Below are 18,926 nucleotides of genomic sequence, written 5' to 3' on the forward strand. Positions count from 1 at the left end.
TTAACTCACTGATCGCAAAATTACGAATTTTTTAATCTCACATTTTTGTCCCATTTTCTAACAAAGGACCCCTGAGGAAAGGGGTGGTCTGGCCAAGCTCGCTCGCCTGCCCAGGGCAAGAGTGTGCCGACCACTGGCTTACCTGCTCAGCTGCAGGGAAATATGAAAAATTGACAAGGATTTCATCTATGTATGCTATCTGCGTGAGAAATAATGAATTTGCATCACATAAAAGAAAAAGAATAAAATTTGTAAAATTGTAATATAAAAAATTAAATAATTTCGGTATTCATAAAAGCTACTTTTATAACCTCAGGCAAAGGTAAAATACTGAACGTAAAGAAAAATACTTGAAAACATACCCCGAGTGTCTAGCGTTTGTGGAAAAAAAATTCAGGACTTTTCCAAATTTTTCAGGATAAAACTGATTTATTCAGGTACCTTTCTAAAAATGTTTCAAATGCGAAATTTATTATACGCCCCCAAAATCCGATTTTATGGTCGAAAACTGTTTTTTGGTAATTGTTTATTTTACCGCTGTGAAAATCACAAAACTGAAATCGAAAATATTTTAAAGTTATCCTTTTATTTATTCCTTTAACTTTAGCGAATATAATAACATTTTCAGTACCCAATAATTTGTTGTTGTTAATATAATTAAAGTAAGTTGAATTACGTGTGTAATAATCTCTTTTTAAATGATTTATTTTCTACCTATATTTTCAAAAGAATAGTTCTATTTTCGACTAAAAAAGATAATTTTTCAGTAAATAAATACTTCAACAAAATAGTTGAATTTTTAACCAAAGATGAATTTTTAACTAGCATGATAAATCTGCAGGTATACAAATAAATTTTTAACAAAGGAGCTTAAATTTTGATAAAACAACACAAATTTTCAATCTGCAAGATGAAATTTCTACAAAGCAGTTGAATTTCCAATTCTAAAATATTAATTTTTTATCAAAAAGACAAATCTTTAGCAAAATAATTTAATTTCGAAACAAAGAGAAGAATTTGAAATACCAATAATGAATCTTCAACCAAACAAAGATTTTAACAAGTTAGTTCAACTTTCAACACAGAAGTTTGATTTTCTTACAAAAAAGACGAATTTTCAACAATTAAAAATTTTTCAGTCAAGAAAGAAAAAAATGTCATCCAAATTGATCAACTTTCACAAAAGAGTTAATTTTGAATAAAACAGTTGCAGTTTAACGAATAAACAATAAATTTCAATCCAAAAAATTAGCTTTCTACCAATGAATACAAAGTTCTAAGTAAAACAGATCAATTTTCAACAGAAAATGGACTATACTATCATTTTCAGGTAGAAGTTAAATTAAAAAAAAAAAATGATTTTCCACCAAATTATTAAATATTGAACCATAGATTTGAACCGTGAAACAACAAAAACTTAATTTTTAACAAAGTGGTTAAACTTTTACCCGAGTAGTTGAATTTTCGTTGTGAAAGAAAAACAATTTTTGGCCAAAAATTGACTAGTGAAGTTTTTAATTAAAAAAAAAATTCTAAAAAAAAATTAATTTTCAACGAATAATATAATAGTGGATATATCAAACACAAAGAATTACTTCTTCATCAAATTGTTGATTTTGCAACCTAAGAATAAAATTCTTAACTAAAAGTATAATCGTCAGAAGGAAGAAACTGACCAAAATTAATATGAATAGACGGCCAATAACTTACAAACAAAAATTATATCAGGGTAATTTTTTAGTATATTCTACTCAAATATGCTGCAGTAGCTTTAATTTATTGATGCAACAGTTTACTTAATTTGGGAAAATCCGGAAGCTACAATTCGACCACAAATGAGAACTTATTAACTAGCATCATGGATTTCGTTTATTTCTCAAACAATTGCATTTCTCAAAACTACCCCTAAATATTTTTTCACTTTGCAAATTTTGAAAATAATTATCCTTCTTTAAAAAAATAATATGTTTGATATTACCCGATCCAGACGTTTTGATGCTGACACTTTTTGTTTTCTTACCTCTTATATTTGCAGTTCAAACATTTATTTTAAACTAAATAAAATAGACATTTTCAATCAAACTTTCAATTAAAAGAAATGCATTTTTTATTTAAAAAATGTGTCTTCTACCACAAAAAAGTATTTTTTAACAAAAAATGGTATTAACCAAGTAGTTCAATTTGCAAACGAAGAGATTAATTTTTCACCCAAGAAGATTTTTTTCTTACAAAATACATGAATTTAAACTAAAACATTAAAAAATAAAGAATTTTTAACCAAAGATATCAATTTTCAACCAAACATAATTTTCATTAGAAACTGAAAAAATATGTAGTCAATTATTAATTTGGAAAAAATTCGAGTATGTATAAGATATATTTAGAAGTTTTTAAAAAATTCCAAAATAATTTAAAGCATGAAACAATTTTTAACAATTGTAAACAAAACGTAGATTTTGGAAGATTCTGAACACAATATGTAGAAGCTTTCTAAGTTTTTTGAAAAGCTTCAAAAGAATGAAATAATTTTATCCACATTCCCAGGAAAACTAAAAATTAATTTTTTGTCAAAAAATTATTTTGAAAAATATTAATTTTTTTTAAATTTTCAAAACAAAATACGGAAGATTTTCAAGTAATTTTTTTTATTTTGCCAGATTTTCAAAAAATTGCAGGAAAAATTCAAGTCCCAAGAAAATAACAAAATTGGAAATAGATTCCTGGAAAAATTTGTAATGCTTTTTTCATTTTCAAGTATATATTTAATAAGATTTTAGAACAATTTAAAAAAAAAATTGTATTTAGAGGTTGGGCAAGTCCCATCAAGTGTAACAGATATTTCCTATCATAAAAAAAAACTTTTTTGTAAATTTTATCCAGAATTTTATACATCTAGAAAAACGTTAAAATTTCAGGGATTTTTCGTGAAGTTAGGGCATTTTTTCAAGAGCGTGCTAAATTTTCCTTTTGTCTTGCGATATAAAATTGAATAACAATGATTTTGCATTTATAAAAGTTGATGTATATTACTGTATTTAACTATGTTGTTGAAAACTTTTTTATAATTAGTTTTTTTTTTACTGAAATTTTACTATTCCATTTTTGGTTAAAAACTGATCATTTTTATTTGAAGATTTATTTTTTTGCTTGATAATTTGACAGTTTGTTCGTAATTTTTTCTGTTTTATGGAAGAATATTTCTTACTTAAGAAATCAAATTTAGAAAATCGTCTTTTTCAGTTCCTCATATCCCCTACTACGTCTTTCGTTGAAAAAATGTGTTTGGAATAAAAATTTAATTACTTGGTTGTAAGTCAAACTTTTTTGTTGAAAGTTAATTTTTATGGTTGAAGATACACCATTGCAAACAAAAATTCAGTTATTTCATTTAACATACATTTTTTTAATAGAAAAATTTAACTCCTCAATTTTTGTTTGCAAATTACCTTCTGTTTCATTAATTCTCTTTTGATAGAAGTTAACCTTCTTGGTTAAAAATTTATCTTTTTTGTTTAAAATTGGAAAATTCTAATTAAAGATTCACAATTCTGGTAGAAAATTTATCTTTTGGCTTAAAATTCAACTATTACAGTTTGAAGAATCATATGAAAATTCATCGCTTTGTTTGAAAATATAACTATTTTTTTCAAATGATTTTTGTTTGTTGATATTAATTTTCTTAAACTAAAATGTTACTATTTAAATAGAATATTTACCCATTGTTATTTAAAATTTAGCTCCTTGGTTGCAAGTTAATTTTATGAACTGAAAATGTAATTATTCAATTTGTTAATTGAAAATTTGCTTTTTGTAGTTGAATATTCATCTTTTTGGCATGAAGTTAATCTATGCGAGTTGTAGAGTCAGAATTTTAATTGATAATTCATCAGTTCTGTTAAAAAATAATTTTTTAAACTGGAAATTTTTAATATTCCATTTGTGATTCAAAATTGATCTTCCTTAGTTCGAAATTCCACTATTTGTTTGCAAAATTGTCCTTTTCAATTGAAAATTCATGTATTCTTTTAAAAACATGTTTATTTTTTGGTAGAAAATTAATCTTTTTGTTTTAAAATTAATCTTCTTGTTTTAGAATTCACTTTTTGGTTAAAAATTAAACTATTCCGGTTTAAAGTTAAACTCTTTCGATAAAATTTCATCTTTTTGATTTAAAATTGATCTATTAAACTTACATAAGCAATCATTTTATTAAAAAATTATTCTCTTTGGTTGAAAGTTCAATTATTCTAGTAAAAGATTAATGATTATAGTTGAAAAATCATAACTTTGTTTAAAAATGTAACTATTTAAAAAAAATTGTTTTGGTTGAAATACATATGTTTTTAAAAGTGAAAATGTAATTATTTCAATTTAATATTCCATTATTTCAGTTAAAATTTCAACTCTTTGGTTGAATATTATTTGTATAGACGAAAATTTAAATATTCAAATTTTGATTAATAAATTATCTTTTTTTCTTGAAAAATCATCTTATCGGTTTAAAATTCATCTATTTTAGTTGAAAATTCATTATGTTAGTTAAAAATGCTTTCCTTCTTTTGAATTTTGTTGTTGAAATTAATTTTCTTTTAACTGAAAATGTAACCATTTAAATCGAAACTGAGATATTTTCGAGGATCGGCATGTTCGTTCGCAGGTAATAACTGGTAATCCGTCAGTGCAACAAAAGGCTAGAGGGTGAAGTCTTGAGAGCGGGCGTCATCTATTTCAGAAATTAGACTATGCTACTTTTACTTGAGTTCACGCACCCCCCCCCCCCTCCACCCAAGATTGAGAAAACTGAAGAAACTACGAAATTGTGTTATTATTCTAGACGTGATTTTGCACAAATAAAACTTTATTGTACAAAATTCTTCACTCAGAGATGATTTGATCGAGAATACATTGTAAAATTATGTTCTTATAATTTTCTAAAGAGCTTAGAATTGTACAATCAATTTAGAAATGTAGCCATGTGATAATATAATGTCATTATTTTTCAAAGAAGCAATCATAAGCAGAAGTTTCGTCTCGCTAAAGGTCTAAAGTAATGTTTCCACCTTACCGACATTACAATATTTGTGGAGATAGCCTTAAATTCAATTTTTATGTTGATTATCAAAAACATGTGTTAAAATATGAATTAATAAGACATGGAACTTTACATTACGAGTTCATTAAATACAAATAAAGGAAATTAATTATATATTCTTAACTATCAATCTGTGATGCAAGAATAGATCAGCAGTGACCTCTGGCGGTAAATCACGGAACTAAAAAAACGGGTTTTCTACACTGTTTCGCCTGATTTATTGCGTTTTGGTTTGTGCAAAACGGCGTCTAAATAAATTAATAAATCAATCTTTTCTCGGTTATAATATGTTCATTCTTACTTTCCTCATGGCGGGCTTCTCGTTATTTGAGCATCAAAAATTTTCGAAATTATATAATCTAAAATTTGTTTTCAAAAAATATTAATAATTTGGATTTTTAAGAGAAGCCCGCCATAGATTACGTTTAACCTTTTACAATGCAATAAAAATAATTTCAATTGATGAATTATTTTGGGGGTGCTTTTGCATACACTGATCGCAGGTAGTTACCGTTTCACCTTAATCCTTTTCTCTTTAATACACACGCCTCTTTATCCCCATCGCATAAATAACCACGCCTATTTAGTACCACCACTCCCATGGTGAGGGCCTCTTGGACCCGATTCTCTAGACAGGTTGCTCATTTTATTCTTACCACTTTTACTAATGATTTAATTAAACCTAATTTATCCACAAAACTATAATAAGCCCATCTCCTTTATCCTTGCCTCTTCAATAATCATGCCTATTTATCCCCAACCGCGAAAATAAACACGCCTTCTTTATATCCAATAACTAAAATCACGTGAGCCTCTTTGCGCCGTTTCTCTAGAGAGCTAGGCCATTTTATTCTTACTACTTTTACTGATGATTCAACCACGCCTACTTTATCTCAAAAAACTATAATCAACCCACCTATTTTGTCGTCACCTCATTATTATTCACGCCTCTTTATCCCGGCCACAGAAGTAACCAAGCCTACTTTATACCTACCACTGCAATAACGTCGTCTTCTTTATTCCCACTTGCTAGATAGATAGCCCATTTTATTGTTACTGTTTTTAGTACTGATGTAATCACGCCTAATTTATTCTTAACACTGCAATAAACTGAACTCCTTTATCATCGCTCCTACAATAACGACGCTTACATTTTATCCACCAGTGCAATAACGACAGTCTCTTTGTGCCCCTTTTCTAGACAGATAGCTAATTTCTTTTCTATTACTTTTATTACTGACTAAATCTCGCTTACTTTAGTCCCAACAAAACAAAGATCGCACCGCGCCTCCTTTATTTTTGCTTCAACGTCTTAGTTCCCCCGCTTTCAAGCTTCCTAGAAATATTGACGCCCGCAGTTTCTCAGGGGAGCAGGGAGAGAGTGGTTGCAATAGTCGTCTTGGAAGGACCGCTGTGCGAGAGTACTCAATCAAGTATATTGGGCAATAGCATGCATTTCAGTTGGAACCAGTTCAGGCAGCCCTGACTGTTTACGTTTTGATGGCCTCGAATTTAGTCCAAGGTTATTTGAAGGCAACCCCCGACACTGGACTAGAAGCGACATTTTGGTGTACTTTAAAAAGAATTATGAAAATACACTGTTGAGACGGAAAAAAATAGGAAATCAAAGTATTATTTTTCAATTGATAAAAATCACTCCAATTGAACTTACAATTTTTACAAGTTCATTAAAAAATAATTATTCAGTTTAAATAATTGGTTTAATAAGCAAAATTGTGATTATTAAAAATGAGCATAAAAAATGGCTAAGAGCTGATTTTTCTAGAGTTAATTTTGTTGAAAAGTTCAACTGTTTTGCACAAAATTCATATTGTTGGCTCGAAAATTTAACAATCTGGTCAGAAATTCAACTGCTTCGTCTAAAGTTGAACTGCTTTGTTGAAAATTAATTGTTCTAGTTGAAGATTCATCATTTTAGTTAAAAATTCATTTACTTTGGTGAAACTTCAACTATCAACACAAAAAAATGGTTTTATTTTTAGTTGAAAATGTATTTTTTAAGGTAAAAACTAAATTATGTCATTATATCTGCTTTAGTTGAGAAATGAAGTCTATTGTTGAAAATTTTTTGTTCATTTGAACTACTGTATTAGAACGTTATTGTTATGTTTAAAGTTTCATAACTTTAAGTGAAAATTTATCTTCTGGGTTAAATAAGAAAACTAGTTCTTTCAAAAAGTCAACTGGTTGGTTAAAAATTAAGTTTTTTGTTCAAGCTTTTTTTTTTAAATTAACAATTCAACTTTTTGCAGGCGATTCGAGTTTTTAATTATTTTTTGCGCTATAATGAAGATTGGGAATTTCGTTATTGTTTTTACTTCTTTTTTTATTATTTTTTGTTCTTTTATTTAAAAATATTCTCAACCTCTACCAATCCTCTTCCCTATCTTAATTTTCAAGATTCTGACACTATAAAAATCAATTCATGAAAAAAGTGGAATATGATATCACTGGACTAAAAAGCATTAAAAAAAGGCTTGTGCCAGAAAATTGTAAACTATAATTAGTACGAAAGTTTAAAGCCATAATAGATATTGGGAATTTTGTTACTTTCTTTGTACTTTTTCGTTAATTTTTTCTGTTATTTTATATTTAAAAAAAATGTATCTACAAAAAAGTGGAATTTGATAATATCGCATCAAAAACCATTGAAAAAAAGTCCCGTGCCAAGAATATAGAGACTATAAGAGGTAGGTGAGTTTAAAGCCATGATAGAGATTGGGAATCTTGCCACCTTTTTCACATGTTTTTGTTTTTCACTTTTTTTGTAGTAACAAGATTCCTAATCTGTGCCATTTCTACCAGATTCTGTCCCATTGTCAAGCACAATTTATTCGAAAACTTATAATATTAAAAACAAATGAATTTATAATGACAAAAATGTAGAATTTTATACCACTGGACATCTTTAACATGTTTTGAAGATTTTGTCTAACTACAGAGCTCAGTTTACGAGAGTTAATATTGAGAACAAATAAATTTACGAAAAAAGGGGAATTTGATAACATTGGTCGAAAAGCAGCATTTAAAAAAAGTTTCGTACCGAAAAAGTAGAAAATATAAAATGGGTAGTTTGAAGCGAGGCTAGAGATTGGGAATTTTAATCATTTTTGTACTTCCTTGTTACTTTTTATTTTATTTTGTGGTAACAAATGTCCCGATCTCCACCATATTTTCAAGATTCTGCACTACTGTCAAATCCAAATAATTAGAACGTTTGTAATATTAATATATTTACGATATCTAGCGCGTTTTCAAGATTACGTATCACTCTCGAGCTCAAATAATTCGAAAATTAATAATATGAAAAATATATTAATCCATGAAAAAAGTGAAATTCGATATTGTTTGACCAATAAGCAATTTGAAAAGTCTCATACTGTAAAACAAGAAATTATAAAAAGTAGGTTAGTTTGAAGTCATGGTGGTGATTAGGATTTTTTTAATACTTAAATTTTTATAATATTAAAAACATACTATTTCATTAAAAAAGTAGATTTTGATATCAATAACCCAAAAAACATTTTTTAAAGTCTTGTGCAAACAAATAGTAAACTATAAAAAGTCGGGAAGTTTTAAGCCATGGTATAGTGACTGGGAGTTTCGTTAAATTTTTTAATATCTTATTACTTTATGTTTTATTTTAAAGTGACAAAATTCCCCATATCTGCCATGTTTTAAAGCTTCTGCATTACTGTTGAGTTCCAATTAATTCAAGAGTTTTTAGTATTAAAATAAATAAATTTATAAAAAATGGAATTACTAACACTGGACCAAAAAGAATTTAAAAAAAAGTCCCGAACCGAAAATGTAGGAACTTTGGAAAGTAGAGTAATTTAAAGCCTGGTGTAAAAACATTGACTTTCTATTGAAAATTTTATTTTATTTTCTAACGAAAAGGGTGGTTTTCAACCCAGTGAAGATTTTTCGACAAATAAAATAAAGCTTCAGTGGAAGTAGAAAATAGGTCGGACTCGTTAGCTCCCGATGGTTTCACATTCGGTCGACCATGACAAGGGAATGGGTTGTGAGCAGAGACCCGCGACAGTTGGAATTTGTGAGTTTTCTGAATTTTTGGAACAGACTTTGCGGTCAGCGGGCCAATCTCTAATTCACTCGTCCGCAGGGCCTGCAGGACTCGAAAATTAATTTCACGCTTCCTGTCATCAACGTAAAACGTGATTCTGCTGCGAATCGGAAATTCAAATCAAACAATTGGGAAAACTAGCTTTTTATTCTCTAGAATGAGAAAAAAAACTTTTTTAAATTCCCTATAATATCTCGGCAAACAAAAAAATAATCATAAAAAAATTTATTTTTTATTTTGACTCACCTGACACTGCTGTGGACCTTGTCTATTTGGCGAGGAAGCTTTTGGTCTCGGTTTTTTCACACCTAATTTACCGGGATCTCCAGCTCCCGTTCTAGATTCTTCACTACTCCCTGAAACCAAAAAATATAAAGAAATTTCAAAAATAGATTTTTTACAAGAACAACTAGAAAAAAGTCACTAGAAAAATCACAAAAATCAGGAAATTTTCGTAAAAGTATTTTAGGTAACTCATTTTTTCCTCAAATAGCTTTTTACTCAATTTTTTCTTCACGATTATCTGAAAAAATTCTGAGAAATTTTGTAATAGATTTCAATCATTTGAAGGGATTTTAAAAGAATTCAAAAGATTTCAGGATACTTTAAAAAACTTTAGAAATCTTCAAGAGCTTTGAGAAGTTTCGAAGGTTTTCAAATATTTACGAGTATTTAAAGGATTCCAAAGAATTCTTAATAGGTTTCAATAATTTGAAGATATTCCAAAGAATTTTAAAGATTTTAGGTGATTTTTAAAATTTAAAGAATATGTTAACAGCATTAAAATTCTCTGAGGGATTTCAAACCATTTTAAAGGATTTAAAATATTTTAAACAATTCAACAAGAAATTTTCCAAAACTTGAAAACAATAAAGGCATTTTTACGGATTTTAAGAGATTTGGAAGCTTAAGGTTATTTGAAAAATTTCCAAAAAGTGTTTAATCGATTTTAATCATTTGAAAAACTCTAAAAATGGAATTTCAAAGATTTTTAAACACTTCAAAGTAATGCCAGAGATTAAAATTTATTTCAAGAACTTAGGATATTTGAACAGATGCTAAAGAGTTTCAAATTGATTTCAATAATTTAAAGGTATTTCCAAGAATGTTCAAGATTTTATTTTTTAAAATGTCAAAGATGATTTTGAGAACTTTGTCAAATTTCAAGGGATCTCAAAAGATTTTTAAGGACTTGAAATATTTTTTTGGGACTTTTTAATACATTTCAATATTTGTAAGTGATTTCAAAGGAGTTGAAAGATTTAAGAGTATGTTTAAAAATTCCAAGGAATTTTCAAGAGCTTTGAAGGATTTCAAATCATTGAGAAGGATATAAAATATATTTTTTTAATTCTAAGAAATTTTCGAGAGTTTATAAAAAAATTAGAGATTTAAAAAAATTAAAGAATTAGAAATATTTTCAAGTATTTTGATAAAGTCTATTTTTCAATGATTTTAAGTGATTTAAAAACTTTAAAGTTATTTTTATAAATTTAACAGGATTTCGAGAAATAACATCAGATTTTATTTATTTCTAAGGGATTTTATAATATTTTAGTGGATTTCAAATAACTAATGTAAATTAATTGAATAATTCCAAAGAAATTTAAATAGTTTAAGCAAATTCTAAAGATTTAAAATAATCTTAACGATTTTAAGATAACTCACTTTAAAAGTTTTACGTTTTTTTTTTAATCCGAGGAATTTTAAAGAGCTCAACAAACTATCAATAGATAAAAATGTCAAGGACTTTTCAGAAGCTTTAAAAATCTTTCAAGGTTTTTCAAAAGATTTTGAATGTTTCTAACATTTTAGGATACTATAAAAGATTTCAAGGAATTTTTAAACAGATTTATTCAATTTGAAAAAGTCTCTAAATAATTTGACAGATTTTAGTGTATCTTTACAAAATTCCATGACATTTTTGAGTTCTTTAAAAATTGTAAGGGATTTAAAAAAATGTTAAAGAATTTAGAATATTGTTTTAAATGCCAAGAAAATTTCCAGAGCTTAAAAAAAATGCTAAGGATTTCAAAAGATTAAAAATAATTTGGAATAGTAAATTCGAAGAAATTTTCAATGGGCTTTAAATTACTTTTGGGGCATTTTTGGAAGATTGAAACACTTTTAACTAATTCTACGTGATTTTAAAGATTTCAAAGTATTTTGGAAAATTGGGAGAAATTTTCAAAAGCTTTGCAAATTTTCAAGAGATTTCAAAAGATTTGAAAGAATTTTATATATTTTGGGATAGCTTCAAAAAGATTAAGGAGTTAATAAATAATTTCAATAAGTTAAAGAGATTTTAAAGAATTTGAAAGCGATCCTGACTTATTTAAAATTCTTTTAAATTCTCTTGATATTTTAGCATACTTGAATTCTGCTAAATGTACTCAATTCTACTCAACTCAATGGATTTTAATGTTTTCTTTGGTTTTTGTTTAATTTAGCTTAACATCTTTTAGATTCATCTTGAATTTTTCAGGATTTTATTCAATAATTTATAAGAGGATTATTTTATATTTAAAATAAAACAGTAGTACCTTGGATGCAATTATTCGCGTCTTCGTGACGCATGAAATGATTTATTCAAAAATATTGAATGTATCCATTTTTCTTTTGTTGGTGAATACATATATAGTACTTTGCAATCGCATTAGAATTCATAAGAAGAAAAAACTTTTAGAAAATTTCACTTTTAAAAAACAATTCTCTTAAGAGTTCGTTCAACCTAAGGTAATCACGGATCGATTTTGTCGCGTCGCTTATAAAGAACTTTTTGCCAGCCAAATCCATCCCGCGATTCAGAGCTCCTGTCCTGCAACCAGAAGCTTCGACTTATAGAAGATTGATCGCCTGTGCCATTTTTTGCACAGTCCTTGGTATCTGATCCTTAATGACAGAATGCTTTGCTGTCGACATCGATCCACTCAAAGAAAAAGGGAAGAACAAGAGTTAGTGAAAAAGGGATGCGTTTGAAAAATAATTTTATGAAGACAATGCTCGTGATTTTGACCGATGAGCTAGACAAGAGACGCGAAAAAGTTGTGTCAATTTCGCTAATAACGAAAGCATGAGGAAAAACAAAAATTTTATGTTACTATCGCGAAATTTTTTTATTTAATTTTGCTATCGGGGAGAGCGCAGATACAACGTCTTAGAGGAAAATAGTTATTTCCTGAAAGATGGACACCAAAATCAGCCCCTTCTTTTGCGCCCAACGTAGTCTTTGAAGGAAAGTATATAAATTGACACAACAAACTTCGAAATAATCGTCAACGCATGGTGTAACCGGGTTTGTCATTAGTTTGCCCGAAAACAAAAAACCACCCCTATCAGGTGGTGGAAACAATAGCGGTAACATGAATAAGTATGATTGGGGTACATATTATACTGTAATGCTGGAAATCTATTAGAAACTAACGTGACTATATCTGTAAAAAAGAAAAGTAATTTAAAAATATTGTATTTACGTTCTTGGTCATGAAGTACTTTCGACCCCCTGATAGGGGTAATTTTTCAGTTTCAACGGTTGAAATGGTGCTAAATAAGCAGAATTAAGTTAGATTGATACGAATTGATTTTACCTATTTCCACCCCCTTATAGGGGTCGTTTTTGGTTTTCGGGTAAACTAATGACAAACCCGGTTACAGCAATCATTGGCGATTATTTTGAGCTTTGTTGCGACAATTTATGTTCTTTCCTTCAAAAGCTAAGTTGGGCGCAAAAAGGGGTGGATTTTCGGTTTAGTTTGGGGTCCCTCTTTCACTTATGAATAAAGTCGCGAGGTGGAGATTTTTTGATTTTATACAAGGGACTGATTTTTTTAGAAAATCCTATCCTAGTTACAATACTGTAAATCGCAATTGCCAAATAATCAGTTTTAATTCTAAAAACTTATTTCTGCAAGAAAAACTTCAAATTCTTAACGATTCGTTAATAATAACTGGAACAATACTGCCATTAACTTTTTGAGCAAATGTTTTAAAAATGACAAAAGATTATACTCATAACCCCTTGATAAAATTTATTTCTGAATTTTTAAAAAAATTATTGATAAAAAAGAACATGTAATTTTTTGTTTTTACTGATTTCAAATCGCAGATTTTAATTGTTTATGTCTTACGGTCAAATCTTAAATCAAAATAAAATTACGAGTCAAAAAAACATTTTCTTCGAAACTCAGATATTTATTAAATAGAAAAAACTCCTTTTAATCCTCCTTACACATGTGTAACTTTTTCAAAGGTTCTTAAACTAAATAATTATATTAAATTATATATACACACATGCATACATATGCATACATATACACACATATAAAACATACATACACATCTATACATATAGAGATGATTAATATTAAAAAACATTATTTTATAATAATATGATAAATTTTATTAATATTTAGAATTTCAGTATGTAAATGAACGGAAATCTGACGATATTTGTTTATAAAAATAGACTCAATAATACGTCGTTGATAAGTATTTTTTTCTGTAGCTAATGTTTTAATGCTTTTAAAATCAAAATCAAAGTAATGATTGGAATTTCAAGAATGTTGCGAAAGACCTGTGTTAAAATTCCCAACTTCACAATCTCTTTTATGTTCAGCAATTCTAGTTTTTAATCTCCTGCCAGTTTCACCTATATAAGCTTTATTAAAGCATTTACATTTAATTAAATAAATAACACTAGATAAATTTTCAATGGAATCGACGTGCTTCCTTTTTAATAAATAATTATCTAAAGTATAAGTGCTTTTAAAATAAACATTAATGTTAAACTTTTTAAGTGAATTTCTTAACCTTTCTGATAGACCCTGAATGTAAGGCAAAGTGACATTTAAATTAAATCTATTATAAGTATCACTCCAATTACTTTTCTTGTTTGTTTTATTACTGTTATTGTCAATCTCATGAATGCGTTCTGTAATGATGTAATTTACAAACTCAAGAGGATAGCTATTCTGTACTAAAGTTGTTTTTAATTGATTCAAATTTTCTTTTCTAAATTGAATGTCAGATCATTTTTACACATCGATCTACTAAACCCTTAATAAAACTAATTTTATGCCCAAATAAATTATGTGAATTATAGTTTAAGTATCTACCAGACCAAGAAGGTTTTTTATACCAATTGGTTAATAAATCAACATTTGGAGTTTTTATAATTTTTAAATCAAGATAGTTAATAACATTATTAATCTCACATTCATGAGTGAAATTTATACAATCTTCAATACTATGAAACACATTTAACAAAACTTGAATCTTATCTGTAGGAATAATGGCTAAAATGTCGTCGACATATCGTTTGTACAAAATAGGTGTGAAATCTAACAATTGTAAAGCTATTTTTTTGACATCTTGTAAAACTAAATTAGAAGCTGCTGGAGATAACGGTGAACCCATAGGGTAACCCGAAATTTATTAATAAAATTTATTATTAAAGGAGAAAACAGTACCATTAAAAACTGTTCTGGTATCTACTAAAAATTCATTATTAGTTATTTTTGTCAAGTTATGATTTAAATTAAGTTTTTCTTCAATGCAAACTAAAGCGATATCTGATGGGATGCTGTCATATATGGACACAACTTCTAAAGAAACTATCGAATGGGTTTTTGGTACATTTATATTTTTTTAACGATCTTTAAGTTCCCAACTATTTTTTACAAATGAGCCAGTGTTTATAGAAACTGGTTTTTAAATATTTGAAATATACTTTGATAATTTATAAGTTGGGGAGCCAACAGTAGAAACAATTAGTCATCAACTTAAATTAGGTTTGTGAACTTTAGGGAGAGCATAAGCTTTTGCTACTAAACACTATTGTGAATTTTTAAATTGTATGGACATTGATCGTTAATTAATCTTTTATTTTCCCATCTAGTAGCTATGCCATTACATTTATTTTCAATCGTTGGAACCATACTAGTTTTAATATTCTTGTTTAAAATATCATTATTAAGGATGTTTTCAACTGTAATGTTATAATCGTCTCTATTTTCTGCAACCGTTAAGTTACTTTTATCAGCCTTCACAAAAATTAAATCTTTATGATTTTTTTTGGAAATTTTCAACTAACTGAACAGATTTTTCTAAATTTGTAAATTTATTATTATTACTGTAATTTGAGACTATTTGAGTAACAGTTTTTCGAGTATTAAATTTTAAATCTTCTTTAATAGTTTGGATAGAATTTTCAATATTAGCAACTAAACTATTGACAGGAATTCTATTAACATTTAAAGGAACTCCAAATTTGTTTCCTAATGGTAAGATTTCAGCAACATCATAAGGGATTTCAACTGTTGATAAATTCCTAAAACATTTGTTTAATCTAAAATTAGCAATCTCTCTATTAGAAACTAAAGACCTGTTTCTTAATAAGTCAAATTTTTTTATACATCATCACGTTTTGAGTATTTTAGATTACGAAGACCTAAATCTTGTGAATCAAAAAGACTTGTTCAATGAGCCATCAGATATAACTCTTGAGAAACGATGTTGTAAGTGATTTGAAAACTGACCTAATTTTTGGATATTTTTCACAAGGTTTTCAATTTCTAAACGTAGACATTTTGTGTGAAAATTGAATTTAGTTTTTTGAAATTTTGAGATTAAATTATAATTTAAATTAGTTACATTAAATTTACTTAAAATTTGTTGAATATGTGTTGGAAATAAGGCATTATTTCTACACCTTATTAAGAAAGTACGCTGTTCCTTAAGAATAACTAATTTTCTATTGGTATGTAACCAATCTCCAATTTGTTGTCTTGTGACAGCGCCATACCTCTCGAGGATGTAAGGTAAATAACCCATGGTGTCCAAAACGTTTTTGAATTGTTAATTGTAAAGTGATTTCATTAAACAAATCAATCCTTTCTTATACATTCTTCTTCGACATTTCAGTTAATCTACAGACTAAAATTCTAAATATTAATAAAATTTATCAGAGTAATATAAAATAATGTTTTTTAATATTAATAATCTCTATATGTTCATATATGTACATATACATACAGATCTATGTATGCATATGTATGTATGTGTATATATACATATTTTTTAAATTTCTCATTTCAAATTTAAACTGGATCATGTATTTCTGAAACTTTCAATTTCTGTTCGTCCGTCCTAACCTACGCAAATTTGGTTCCTCTCACTATATTTTTTAAAAATGTAGTGTAATTGATTGAAGTCTCAGTAATTTTGAGACTTCTAAAATGACTAAATCAATTTTTTTTAACAATTGATTTAAATGTTTTGGACTGAAATTTGATCTGTTTGACTATTTTGAACCATCATCAACTCAGGTAACAATGTATTTTAATCTACGTAATTATTTATCATATTTTTTCTGACGAAAATTACTAATCGTTATATAATTATTTAGGTTAAGAACCTTTGAAAAAGGTACGCATGTGCACTGAAACGTAAGGAGGATTAAAATGAGTTTTTTCTATTTAATAAATATCTGAGTTTCGAAGAAAATGTTTTTTTGACTAGTAATTTTATTGTGATTTATAATTGTTTTTTAATGTTGGTAAATAATTATGTTCTTAAGATTTTGCTACCACTATGATTTGTAAACCTTTTACACTTACGAAGAGACGAGAAGAGTCAAATTCTGGACAAAAGCTTAGAATATTTTAATTATTATTTAACGTAATATTTTTTAAAATTGTTAACAAAGTGTTAATTTGATAGATTTTGAAATTAAATCTTAAAGCTTTTTAAGGATTTCGAGAGGTTCTAGGATCACAAAATTTGTTATCACGATTCCAGACAAATTTAAATTGATTTTCAATTTTGAAAAAAAAACAATTTTAAGAAGATTGAAAAAGATTAAAAAATCATTTATAACTTGAAGATATTTTTTAAAAACCATAATTTTACACTTAAAATTAATTTAGAAAATTAAAAAAAAAATACAGATTGTTAAAGAATTGATGCAAAAAAATTAAAAGTTTTTAAAAGAATTTTGAAAGGTTTGAAGAGAATAAAAAAGTTTATTTAAGATTTGTCGAAAGTTTGTAATCTTTTTTAATTTGAAAAATTTCTTATAAGAGAATACTGAAAAACATTGGAAATCATTTCAAAATATTTCAAAAATGTTTAAAAAAAGAATCTAGATGACTTTGAGGCAATTTTAGAAATAATTTCAATCAGTTTATGAGATATTTAGGAATTTTTGAATAGATAACAAATATTTTAAAATTTTGAAAGATTCTAGAAAATTTATAAAATATTTTGAAACTTTTTCCAAGCGGTATAAAGTCCTATGTATCTTTTAAAATGACCTACATATTTTTTTTAAACCTGTAAAAAAATTCTTGCAATTTTTCTACATTCTTTTTTGACATATCTGAAATCTTTACAAACCTTTTCGAATCCTCACCAGATACTCAAGAAGATTATATTTATATAACCATAGAGCAAATAAAAAAAAAGAAACTTGAAAAATAAGTAGTTATTCAGAATTTATATTTTGTATTCAAAATTATTTTTGTTGAAAATGCTCTTTATAAATTAAGTCAGCTTAAATTAATTAATTTGGATTCATTTGGTTGAAAATTCATCTTTTTGGTTGAAAAATCATTTGTTTGGTTGCAAATTTAACTTTCTGTCGAAAATATATTTTTGCTTACAATTCGTGCCTTTGTTGATTTGTTATTATAGAAAACTAATCGTCTTGGATGACAATTCATTTTTTTGTAGAAAACTCAACTTCACAATTTTTCATTTTGTTCGCGTTTTATATTAAAAATTGGTATTTTCAAACAAAAATAAATAAATACTTATAATTTGATCAAGATTATAATCTTTTAATAATTTAAAATTATGTTAGTGTTTTTCGTCAGAAATTGATATTAAAAAAAATCATGTGTCAAAAAAGATTCAAAACCTTTTAGGAATGTTCGGTTATGGTGGCGTTTTACATCACTCAGCGTTTATTTAAAAAAAACATCAAGTTTAAAATACAATTTAAAATTATGAGTAATTTTTTGGTTACCTTAGGTTAGTCCGTTTCATCAGAAATTATAATTGTTACTGAAAAATTATTAGATTATAAAGAATATGCATAATATTCAAACAATAATATAATATATTAGCGTTTTTCAGCATATCTTGTTTTTTTGAAACAAGAATCATTTGGCTTTAAGAATTAAACTAAAAATATTGAACAACTTTACATTTCGTTAATGACAATGCTGGCAACTTTGTTCGACGAGGTAGACAAGAGAAGTAAAAATCTGGTATCAGCTTCGCTAATAAGAAAAGTCTAAAAAAGAAACGAAAATTTTAAATTTCGTTTAAAAAACAAAATTTTGTTGAATTCTGCCATCGAGAAGAGTTCATACACAAAGTTCTGGAGAATATTATTCATCTTCTAACATTTTATTGAAGATCAAAGTCGCGAGGTGGAGCTTTTTTGTTATTTTATTCAAGGAAGTAAGTTTACCAGTTTATTTAAAGGAATAATTTTTTGAAAACACCTTTTTTCAATTCTTTTAAAAGGATTCTTTATAATAAATATCTTGGGTAGTCACATTTCTCTTGTATTGTATCCAACTGTAGCCCATTGTGCGACACCAGATGCACCATCTTTCTCTGTCCTACAAGTCCTCTAATTAATTACTGTACTATGAATGGACAAAAGTTTGCCTCTAAGTTGCTTACGTCCCATCAGAAGAGGAAATGATGACCTTTCAA

At 27.2% G+C, this 18,926-nt stretch overlaps 1 protein-coding gene across 1 annotated transcript in view; it reads right to left on the bottom strand.

Annotated features, from left to right (window-relative positions):
- The window catches only part of LOC117172305 (transcriptional-regulating factor 1), a 640,201-nt gene that overhangs the window by 198,052 nt on the left and 423,223 nt on the right, over positions 1 to 18,926 (bottom strand). Inside the window, exon 5 of the mRNA XM_033360077.1 lies at positions 9,447 to 9,556. Within this exon, the coding sequence (XP_033215968.1) occupies positions 9,447 to 9,556 (110 nt within the window). The remainder of the gene's footprint in view (positions 1 to 9,446; positions 9,557 to 18,926) is intronic.

The sequence above is a fragment of the Belonocnema kinseyi genome, chromosome 5 (genome assembly GCF_010883055.1).
Source record: "Belonocnema kinseyi isolate 2016_QV_RU_SX_M_011 chromosome 5, B_treatae_v1, whole genome shotgun sequence".
NCBI lineage: Eukaryota > Metazoa > Arthropoda > Insecta > Hymenoptera > Cynipidae > Belonocnema > Belonocnema kinseyi.